Consider the following 11,528-nt stretch of genomic DNA (forward strand, 5'->3'; position numbering starts at 1 on the left):
GTCCTATCACTGCAGGCCTTTATAAACAGTCCCTCTCTATCCTTCTTGTAGGCTGCTTTCAGGTACTGGAAGGCTGCTATTAGGTCTCCCCAGAGCCTTCTCTTCTCTGGGCTGAAGAGCCCAGCTCCCTTAGCCTGTCTTCAGAGCAGAGGTGCTCTAACCCGCGATCATTTTTGTGACATTCTCATTCCAACAGTTCTCATCCTTCAATACCATTTACAGAACCTCAGATATTTTCCTCTTTCTGCATCATTGTAGTAGGACAAGAAAGAATGACAGCAATATTTTCTAGGATCTATTCCATCCATGAAGATGACCAGAACACCCCAAAGCAGCCATTAGATCCTATTCTTGCTTTTGTAATCACTGTAAGTCTGGGTTATACTACCCAACAGTTAAAAACAAATAAATACCTAAGCCTGCAGGAAGCAGGCCACAAAACAAAGCCTCAACCCAACTCCCCAGATCTTTGTCTTCACAGTAATCAAATAACCTTAGGGGGGGTTGCTTGTTTTTAAAATCCTGCAAGTTATTAGTCCAGTTTCTGTTATGACTTAACTCTATGCCATGAGACTTCTGTCTCAGAGACAAGATAGAAAAAATCCAGTCACTATGTTTTATTCCTGCACAGCTGGAGCACACTTATCAAATTGAGGGACTTATTCTCTTAATGGATTTCTGAAGATGATCTGTATCAAGCCAAAAAGATCTGTATCAAGCCAAAAAGACATTTACATCCTCTACAGAAGCATCTATTAAAATTTCATCAGTGGTACTGCAGCAGTTTCACTTAGACCCTTGAATTTTAGGGTGACAAAGCCATAAGATTGTTTAGATTATTAAGTAGCTCAGCTACGCTCTACTAGTAGTTTCCTTTATATTCAGGCTAGCAGCCACAGAAAAGCCACTCCTTTTATCAGCCACACCATTTGTAACATACTGTGTACCCAGATATATACATAGAATAAACCAGGTTGGAAGAGACCTTCAAGATCATCGCATCCAACCCATCAACCAATCCAACACCACCCAAACAACTAACCCACGGCACCAAGCACCCCATCAAGTCCTCTCCTGAAAATCTCCAATGATGGCGACTCCACCACCTCCCCAGGCAGTGCTGAAGCATTGCATATAGTCTACAATTAGCAGTTTGTAATTCTCAATAATCTGTTCCTCACTTTCCTTAGTTGGAGCTAATACTTTGTTACTTGGAAATTACTTCCAGAGTTTTGCTCTCACTCCTAACTTCCTCTCTTCTTTCAACTCATTAGTAAGCCAACAGCTACAGACTTATCCAATATGCCACCATGAATAAGAGACATCAATGCAGGTAAACAGAGGTTCTTCTCCCACTCCATGCTATCCTGGTGAGGCCACATCTGGAGCATTGTGTCCAGTTCTTGTTCCACCCTATTCAAGTCAAACAACTCTCAAACACTGCACTTGATCTGTACACATCTACCCTGGGAGAAAGTCAGGCTTATGAATTTGGGCATACCATGTTCTTGGTGTCTTCTGATGTCCCTACAATGAGCTGTAGGTTGTTAACAAGTCACCCTAGCAACATCTTTAAACATCCCATGGGTTGCCTCACCTTTCTTCCAAAGGTGATACACCCTCTTTTTTTCCCTTAGTTCTATTAAAAGTTCATTACCCAACCAGGCTGGCCATCTGAATCGCAAGATGGAAGGAACTAGCACTGTCGGTCTATTTGACAGAGTTATTCCCAGGAATGTCAGTATGAACAGGCAGCATTCAGACTCCTACACACTCCACTTCAAATGATGAATTGTTTCAAGAATAACGCAGCATCTTGCAACAACTCTTGGTAGCAGCCTTTCCAGAATGTAGAATTCCGAACTCTGGGTTCATTTCTTCAATTAAGAAACCCTTTCACTCTTACCACCAGCATCTGAAGTCCAAATTCTTCTTAGAAAGCAATTGATAGTCTTCTCTTAGAACAAATATTCTACTATACTTTGATAGATACCTATTCAGTTGGTAATGAGGGCTTATTAGATTACATATTCAGATCATCCACAAGACGTTTCCTCTTATCAGGCTTTTAGAAAGGCAGCAAAATTTGCAGTCTGCTAAGGGCCACTCCTCTTCCAACACTCTCCCATTTCCAATGCTGAAGCCTCATAAATCAGCAGTTACTGACCCAAAGCTTGACTGTTGGTTCTATTTCTACTACTCAGGAAAAGCATCATCTGCCTGCTCACAGGCTGAGGAACCTCAAGCCGTATGCCTGCAGTGCATACCACTTGGTCTTCTGTCAATAGTAATGACACTCACTGGGTATACCAACCAACCTGGAAAAAAAGACAGTTGTTTGTGTTTCCTCAGATGCAGACTACTTTGAACTAGACAACAGCTCAAACATTTCCAACTGTACTCCTTCCTGCCTAGAAGGACCATTTCTGATCTTTTCACTAGCTAGTATATAACAAATAGCTCTTGACAACATCCACACCTTTCACCTCCTTACTCAGAGCAGAAACTTGACACCTGTTGAAGCTGCTGTCAATAGGTTATTTCAGCTGAATGCTGTTAACTACCCAGTGCTGGCAGAGTTATCCTTTACAGTTTGGGGGTGTGCAAACTGTATAGTCTCCATAGTCTATGCTGTATGCTATGTATGTGTTCTCTAAATGTTCACTAATTTATCTGCACAAGAAACAGTATTTTCCAGTGTTGTTGTTGTGTTCGCCCAACCTAAAACCATGTACTCATGGAGCACACTGCAATGGGTTAGGAACTGGCTGGAGGGCCAAGCCCAGAGAGTGGTGGTGAATGGTGCCACATCCAGCTGGCGGCCAGTCACCAGTGGTGTGCCCCAGGGATCAGTACTGGGCCCCATGCTCTTTAACATCTTTATTGATGATGTGGACGAGGGCATCGAGTCCATCATCAGTAAATTTGCTGACGACACCAAGCTGGGGGCAGGAGTTGATCTGCTGGAGGGTAGAGAGGCTCTGCAGAGGGACCTCGACAGGCTGGACAGATGGGCAGAGTCCAACGGCATGAGATTGAACACATCCAAGTGCCGGGTTCTGCACATTGGCCACAGCAACCCCATGCAGAGCTACAGGCTGGGGTCAGAGTGGCTGGAGAACAGCCAGGCAGAGAGGGACTTGGGGGTGCTGGTTGACAGTAGACTGAACATGAGCCTGCAGTGTGCCCAGGCAGCCAAGAGGGCCAATGGCATCCTGGCCTGCATCAGGAACAGTGTGGCCAGCAGGAGCAGGGAGGTCATTCTGTCCCTGTACACTGCACTGGTTAGGCCGCACCTCGAGTACTGTGTCCAGTTCTGGACTCCTCAGTTTAGGAAGGATGTTGACTTGCTGGAATGAGTCCAGAGAAGGGCAACAAAGTTGGTGAGGGGTTTGGAACACAAGCCCTATGAGGAGAGACTGAGGGAGCTGGGGTTGCTTAGCCTGGAGAAGAGGAGACTCAGGGTTGATGTTACCGCTCTCTACAACTACCTGAAGGGAGGTTGTAGACAGACGGATGTTGGTCTCTTCTCCCAGGCAGCCAGTACCAGAACAAGAGGACACAGTCTCAGGCTGAGCCAGGGGAGATTCAGGCTGGATGTTAGAAAAAAGTTCTATACAGAAAGAGTGATTGCCCATTGGAATGGGCTGCCTGGGGAGGTGGTGGAGTCGCCATCATTGGAGGTTTTCAGGAGACTTGATGGGGTGCTTGGTGCCGTGGGTTAGTTATTTAGGTGGTATTGGATTGGTTGATGGGTTGGACGCGATTATCTTGAAGGTCTCTTCCAACCTGGTTTATTCTATGTGTATTCTTCAAAACATTACCAAGTACTGCATTCTCTAGTACTGATCCCATGAGCAGATCAAAAAATCTGTCCTTAAATGTTCATTTCAGCAAGTGGTAAAAGAATCCTCAGCATAGCTCTCCTAAATTCTTGTAACAATCATTATCACAAGAGTCACTCTATACTGTCTCTTAACAGATGCAAGTTACATTCATGTGTTATTGGAAGTGTGATGTGTGTTGAAAATTGGTTGCACCTATGAGGGTAGGCTCAGGTATTAGGAAGCATATTGCTTAGTACAAGGGTTACTCTTGCCTTCAAGATTAGTCATTACCAAGGGCACCAGCTCTCCCTTGTATGCACAGCAAGATAGACAATAAATAACTAAGCAAGAAAAATCTAAAAGGGCAGTACAGAAAGATTCATACCAGAGGTAAAAAGAAAGATTAACCCTGGTTAATCAGAGCTTCAGACCTTCACTGCAGATCCTTTGGTAGCAGTAAGTTTTACTGCTTATCAGTTTTACTTACACATGCTTGTGATGCACATTAGAGGAAACTTGCATTATTGCACCTAAATCCAGAGTTTAAAAATCATCTTGACCAAGAGCTCTATTTTTCCAAATCTGTGATGTCTTTATATCATAAGGATTCTCCATCCATCAGAAACCTGCAAGGACAATTGCCAGCCTTCCATTCCATTCAAGTTTGTCTTCCATGAGTCAAGCAGCTGTTTGCTGATAGATCTGCTCTTCAAAATACTAGAACTAGTTCTTACTCAGTGACCTTTGTGCCTACTTTTGAAGTGCAAATAACCTCTTGAGAGACACAGGTGATGTCTGTAAGGTAGAAGCACAGGCTGTAATATTAACACTATCTCCTTAGTGTCCTTGTCCATTCCTAGGAAGGAACATTCATAGAGGTTTTAGCTATAAAACAGGAAAATGAGATTTCTCACAGGAGAATACTTGCTGCTGTGTCACACATCAGCATTAAGATACAAGTACACTTTGTTAGAGAAGCTAGTTCCTAGTTAGCATTGTCATGAAGCCTCTTAACTATCAAGATAAATATTTATTAGCCTGTCAGTTCAAGAGATTATCCTCAAGTATTTCACCTCTCATCTTATTGCTTAAGGATGCAACACAAACAAAGCAGCAGGAAATTCAGCTCCAAGGCAAATAACCTCTTCTACACTTGCCTGAGATTTGAGATTTAAGGAGATATGCAGCAGCTTTCATGCTTTTTAAAAACCTCTAATAAAGAATAATCCCACAGATAGGAGTAAAGGTCTACAGGGCATTTCAGCTGAGACTTCATCCTCAAGCACCACATAGCATATTCAAGGCACATCCTTTCAGAAGAGGGGAAAACAGGAATGGTCTATGCCACCCCTGCCCAGGGCCAATCAAAATTAGACAGGAGAATATGCTTTGAGGTCTCAGCTGCCACCTTTATATATAAACAAACTAATCCCATTTGAAACCGATACCTCTTGTTTATTGACTTGGCCTACCACTGCTTCATCCAGCCCCTTTAAAACCTTGAGACCTTTGACAACAGCCTCAATAAGGATTCCAGTCACGGGGGTTTGGTCAGTTATGATACTTAACTATTTTTTTTCTATTTGATCCTTCTAACACAAGCCCAGGTTGTATTTCTGTAGAGTCCTTGCTGAGGTAGAATAGTTGCTTATGCTTGTTTGTTTCACAGTAGAATCTAGCCAGCAAACAGCATTTGCACCATCACCACTACTTCTGGAACAAGCTGCTTTCCTCTGGATGTGGAATGTATTGCTTCATAGTCTGAGCAAACTCATGCTTCTATAGCGCTCACACATTGTTAGCTTCACTAAACAATCCAACAGCATTCCCAAGAACTGGGTTAACCCAGCAGGCCACACAAGCATCCTAGCAGTATAGAGTTCACCAGCAGAAAATCTTTCTGCATCTGTTTGTGAAGCAAAGGGCTTCTGCAAGAAGTGTGTCTGTAGCAGCTACTGGTCTGCAGTGTCCAGCAGGGTTACACAGGCACTGTGACAAGCGACACTCTTCTCAGTGAGAAAGTGGGTGATGTAGTACAGTGCATAGAGATATTTAGAAATGTAGAAAAAGGCACATTAGCATGAACAATCATCCCTATCTTTACAAAGGGAAATCAATGCTGGATGTTGGGAATCTAGCTTCTTCTAGCTGACAGTGCTGAGCACAGCCTTTGGTGATCAGCAAGCAGGTTTTTTTTGAAGTGAGAATACAAGAGATGAGATGTATTAAAAGTGCTCTGAAGTGACACGGTGGATGACTATCAAACAATCCTCCGAGCTAAAAAGATTTTCTTTGGCTGTATCTTAAATTACCTACATACTGCCTCACCCACATCCTGAAAGGTTCTGATGGAAGCAGATCTAAAGACTTGCTAGCATTATAGTTACTTAACAGGTTATTATCAGGCACAAGAATATATTTTCAGTATACCTGTACCTGGCAAATCCATACAGCCAGCTAAAATAGATAGCTCCACAATTATTTTTTTAGAGGCAAAAATGGTGATGCAGATTATCTACATAGGTTCCCATCCCCAAGAACACAATGGGAAAAATTAAATCCATTTGTCCATTTTGGCCTGCCTTGTTTATGGGAGCCAGAAGACCTCAGAAGAAAATATAGCCTTTTAAGGCAAACTATCTTCATTAAAGCAACTCATAATCCTCTCTTCCCCCTAGACTCCCCCTTGCCCCCCCCCCCCCCCCCCCAAATAGTAATAAATTAATCCTAGTTTACCAGTGCTTCACTAATAAGCACTTGAGTAACCAGACTCAGCATATCTGAGGGGCTCTACTCCAGAGAAGATGTGTTGTAGTGGCAATACCTGCATTTATCTTGCTGCTAAGAGCAGAGGCACCATTCCAACATTTATGTAATCTTATGATCATTATTTTCAGCCTTAGCACGAAAAGCCAGTTTCACTGGCAAGGTAGAAGACACATGCCAGTCAATCCTGGACAGCTGTAACTACAGAAGCTTGCCAAAGACAGAATGATCATCTCAAGACTGGCTATCAGATAGAGGAAGGGCCAAGCAAGGATGCTTCATCCAAGACAAAAAAAGGCACCTGCTTCACAGCATCCTAAGCCCTTCCTTTTATCTGCTACTAGAGAGATTTTGTACCAGTTATTGAAGTGAAATTTAATATTTATATGCTATTTCTTTAGACCTTCATATCCACACACAGAAGTGAAAACAAGTGTATGGTGCTTTGAGCTCACGATTCTCTTGAGTGCGGGCCCTGCTAAAGCCCGCAGGCGGACTCAGCCGGGTTCGCTACCGCTTCAGCCAGGACACGCTCCCGCAGCGCCGACCACCGCCGAGCTTCCAGGAGCTTCCCGCTGCGCGGGACTAGGACGTGTCAAACAGGCTGAGGCCGCCCCGAGCGCTCCCGGCCCTCGGCCAGCGTCGTAGTCTCGTTGGCTTTCAGCGACGAGGCACAGCCTCACTGCCACCTTTTAACCGAAAGAGCGGGCGAAGGCGCCGACCAGAGCCCGGGGCTGCCCGGGGCAGCCCCTTCTCTCCGCGGCCCGGCCGGCCAGAGCCCGGGGCTGCCCGGGGCAGCCCCTTCTCTCCGCGGCCCGGCCGGCCAGAGCCCGGGGCTGCCCGGGGCAGCCCCTTCTCTCCGCGGCCCGGCCGGCCAGAGCCCGGGGCTGCCCGGGGCAGCCCCTTCTCTCCGCGGCCCGGCCGGCCAGAGCCCGGGGCTGCCCGGGGCAGCCCCTTCTCTCCGCGGCCCGGCCGGCCAGAGCCCGGGGCTGCCCGGAGCCCGGGGCAGCCCCTTCTCTCCGCGGCCCGGCCGGCCAGAGCCCGGGGCTGCCCGGAGCCCGGGGCAGCCCCTTCTCTCCGCGGCCCGGCCGGCCAGAGCCCGGTGCTGCCCGGGGCAGCCCCCTCTCCGCGGCCCGGCCGGCCAGAGCCCGGGGCTGCCCGGAGCCCGGGGCTGCCCCTTCTCTCCGCGGCCCGGACGGCCAGAGCCCGGGGCTGCCCGGGGCAGCCCCTCTCCGCGGCCCGGCCGGCCAGAGCCCGGGGCTGCCCGGGGCAGCCCCCTCTCCGCGGCCCGGCCGGCCAGAGCCCGGGGCTGCCCGGGGCAGCCCCCTCTCCGCGGCCCGGCCGGCCAGAGCCCGGGGCTGCCCGGGGCAGCCCCGTCTCTCCGCGGCCCGGCCGGCCAGAGCCCGGGGCTGCCCGGAGCCCGGGGCAGCCCCTTCTCTCCGCGGCCCGGCCGGCCAGAGCCCGGGGCTGCCCGGGGCAGCCCCCTCTCCGCGGCCCGGCCGGCCAGAGCCCGGGGCTGCCCGGGGCAGCCCCTTCTCTCCGCGGCCCGGCCGGCCAGAGCCCGGGGCTGCCCGGGGCAGCCCCTTCTCTCCGCGGCCCGGCCGGCCAGAGCCCGGGGCTGCCCGGGGCAGCCCCTTCTCTCCGCGGCCCGGCCGGCCAGAGCCCGGGGCTGCCCGGGGCAGCCCCTTCTCTCCGCGGCCCGGCCGGCCAGAGCCCGGGGCTGCCCGGGGCAGCCCCTTCTCTCCGCGGCCCGGCCGGCCAGAGCCCGGGGCTGCCCGGAGCCCGGGGCAGCCCCTTCTCTCCGCGGCCCGGCCGGCCAGAGCCCGGTGCTGCCCGGGGCAGCCCCCTCTCCGCGGCCCGGCCGGCCAGAGCCCGGGGCTGCCCGGAGCCCGGGGCTGCCCGGAGCCCGGGGCTGCCCCTTCTCTCCGCGGCCCGGCCGGCCAGAGCCCGGGGCTGCCCGGGGCAGCCCCCTCTCCGCGGCCCGGCCGGCCAGAGCCCGGGGCTGCCCGGGGCAGCCCCTTCTCTCCGCGGCCCGGCCGGCCAGAGCCCGGGGCTGCCCGGGGCAGCCCCTTCTCTCCGCGGCCCGGCCGGCCAGAGCCCGGGGCTGCCCGGAGCCCGGGGCTGCCCCTTCTTTCCGGCCGGCCGGGTCGGCCAGAGCCCGGAGCTGCCCGGAGCCCGGAGCAGCCCCTTCTCTCCGCGGCCCGGCCGGCCAGAGCCCGCAGCTGCCCGGAGCCCGGGGCAGCCCCTTCTCTCCGCGGCCCGGCCGGCCAGAGCCCGGGGCTGCCCGGAGCCCGGGGCAGCCCCTTCTCTCCGCGGCCCGGACGGCCAAAGCCCGGAGCTGCCTGGAGCAGCCCCTTCTCTCCGCGGCCCGGCCGGCCAGAGCCCGCAGCTGCCCGGAGCCCGGGGCAGCCCCTTCTTTCCGGCCGGCCGGGTCGGCCAGAGCCCGGAGCTGCCCGGAGCCCGGGGGAGCCCCCTCTCCGCGGCCCGGCCGGCCAGAGCCCGGGGCTGCCCGGGGCAGCTCCTTCTCTCCGGCCGGGCCGGCCAGAGCCCGGGGCTGCCCGGGGCAGCTCCTTCTCTCCGCGGCCCGGCCGGCCAGAGCCCGGGGCTGCCCGGGGCAGCCCCTTCTCTCCGCGACCCGGCCGGCCAGAGCCCGGGGCTGCCCGGGGCAGCCCCTTCTCTCCGCGGCCCGGCCGGCCAGAGCCCGGGGCTGCCCGGGGCAGCCCCTTCTCTCCGCGGCCCGGCCGGCCAGAGCCCGGAGCTGCCCGGGGCAGCCCCCTCTCCGCGGCCCGGACGGCCAAAGCCCGGAGCTGCCCGGAGCAGCCCCTTCTCTCCGCGGCCCGGCCGGCCAGAGCCCACAGCTGCCCGGAGCCCGGGGCAGCCCCTTCTTTCCGGCCGGCCGGGTCGGCCAGAGCCCGGAGCTGCCCAGAGCCCGGGGGAGCCCCCTCTCCGCGGCCCGGCCGGCCAGAGCCCACAGCTGCCCGGAGCAGCTCCTTCTCTCCGGCCGGGCCGGCCAGAGCCCGGAGCAGCCCCCTCTCCGCGGCCCGGCCGGCCAGAGCCCGGAGCAGCCCGGAGCAGCCCCTTCTTTCCGGCCGGCCGGGTCAGCCAGAGCCCGGAGCTGCCCGGAGTCCGGGGCAGCCCCCTCTCCGCGGCCCGGCCGGCCAGAGCCCGGAGCTGCCCGGAGCCCGGAGCAGCTCCTTCTCTCCGGCCGGCCGGGTCGGTCAGAGCCCGGAGCTGCCCGAAGCCCGGGGCTGCTCCTTCTCTCCGGCCGGCCGCGCCGGCCAGAGCCCGGAGCTGCCCGGAGCCCGCGGCGGCCCCCTCGCCGCGGCCGGGCCGGCCAGAGCCCGGAGCGGCCGGAGCCCGCGGCGGCCCCCTCGCCGCGGCCGGGCCGGCCAGAGCCCGGAGCGGCCGGAGCCCGCGGCGGCCCCCTCGCCGCGGCCGGGCCGGCCAGAGCCCGGAGCGGCCGGAGCCCGCGGCGGCCCCCTCGCCGCGGCCGGGCCGGCCAGAGCCCGGAGCGGCCGGAGCCCGCGGCGGCCCCCTCGCCGCGGCCGGGCCGGCCAGAGCCCGGAGCGGCCGGAGCCCGCGGCGGCCCCCTCGCCGCGGCCGGGCCGGGCCTCACCCCACCCAGGGGAACCAAGGGTTACCTCCACATAGAAAAAGACTCCAGTCTCTCCCCGTGACAGTCCCCTCGCTTACTGCGGTACTGGGTTTTCAAGAGCAGAGCCCGGCTCGCAAAGCTACTTACAGGCTAGATCCGTGCCGCTCCGCGCATGATCGAATGACCACAAACCGGGAGGCTAACTGGGACCGGAGGCGCTGTTAAATACGCAGCTGGGCTCTCGCCTTCAGATTAGTTAGCCACTCACAGCGAGGGATACGATTTTAATCAGATGCCGGCAGCTGAGAACTACCCTGGAATGTGCTATGATGTTTTGCTGCTTGGTCTCGGCTACTCCCACTCAACGTACCGTTGCTCACAAGCTTAACCCCTTGCGAGCCACCTCTTCGTTCCCTGCTGCTGGGGTAGGAGGCAGCTAGGCCCCCGGATAGCCCCGTGTCAAAAGGAGGTCGGAGCCCCACAGGAAGGGGTGTGGGGTGGGAAAACGCGATACCTTGCTGGGGCACGGAAATGTGTGTGGCATTCAGCTTTTGCAGATCACAGCTATTTCAGCTCATGCAGTAGGTCTGAAACACTAGAAAATGGGTCTATTGGTGTCTGCAAAAACATGGATAGGGCAATGGTGTTAAAAAATCCAAACCAGCATTTATTTTATTCCATTTTTTTTTTAATTCCCCCCAATCAAAATCAAAATGCTACTATCTACCTGCTCCAAATCTATGGCTAGCTGAGTGAAAACATTGGGTCAGCATAGAGTTTCTGAGTTGCATCAATACCTGACTTTTGTACCTTCCAAACATCTTTATTCTATATTGTCCCTTCCCTTCCCTTCCCTTCCCTTCCCTTCCCTTCCCTTCCCTTCCCTTCCCTTCCCTTCCCTTCCCTTCCCTTCCCTTCCCTTCCCTTCCCTTCCCTTCCCTTCCCTTCCCTTCCCTTCCCTTCCCTTCCCTTCCCTTCCCTTCCCTTCCCTTCCCTTCCCTTCCCTTCCCTTCCCTTCCCTTCCCTCTCTCTTTTCCCTTCCCTCTCTCTTTTCCCTTCCCTCTCTCTTTTCCCTTCCCTCTCTCTTTTCCCTTCCCTCTCTCTTTTCCCTTCCCTCTCTCTTTTCCCTTCCCTCTCTCTTTTCCCTTCCCTCTCTCTTTTCCCTTCCCTCTCTCTTTTCCCTTCCCTCTCTCTTTTCCCTTCCCTCTCTCTTTTCCCTTCCCTCTCTCTTTTCCCTTCCCTCTCTCTTTTCCCTTCCCTCTCTCTTTTCCCTTCCCTCTCTCTTTTCCCTTCCCTTTCCTTTCTCTGTTTTCTAACTTGTATAAGCCTCTGATAAAAAG

General features: G+C 54.7%; 1 protein-coding gene across 1 annotated transcript; it reads left to right on the forward strand.

Moving 5' to 3' along the window:
* The first annotated feature begins 1,310 nt into the window (after positions 1-1,310).
* LOC128899352 (basic proline-rich protein-like) lies at positions 1,311-10,413 on the forward strand. The gene is made up of 2 exons (XM_054177826.1): positions 1,311-1,333; positions 7,197-10,413. The coding sequence occupies exons 1-2, from the start codon at positions 1,311-1,313 to the stop codon at positions 10,411-10,413; spliced, it is 3,240 nt and encodes a 1,079-aa protein (XP_054033801.1).
* Positions 10,414-11,528: the final 1,115 nt, after the last annotated feature.

The sequence above is a fragment of the Dryobates pubescens genome, chromosome Z, assembly GCF_014839835.1.
Source record: "Dryobates pubescens isolate bDryPub1 chromosome Z, bDryPub1.pri, whole genome shotgun sequence".
NCBI classification, from domain to species: domain Eukaryota; kingdom Metazoa; phylum Chordata; class Aves; order Piciformes; family Picidae; genus Dryobates; species Dryobates pubescens.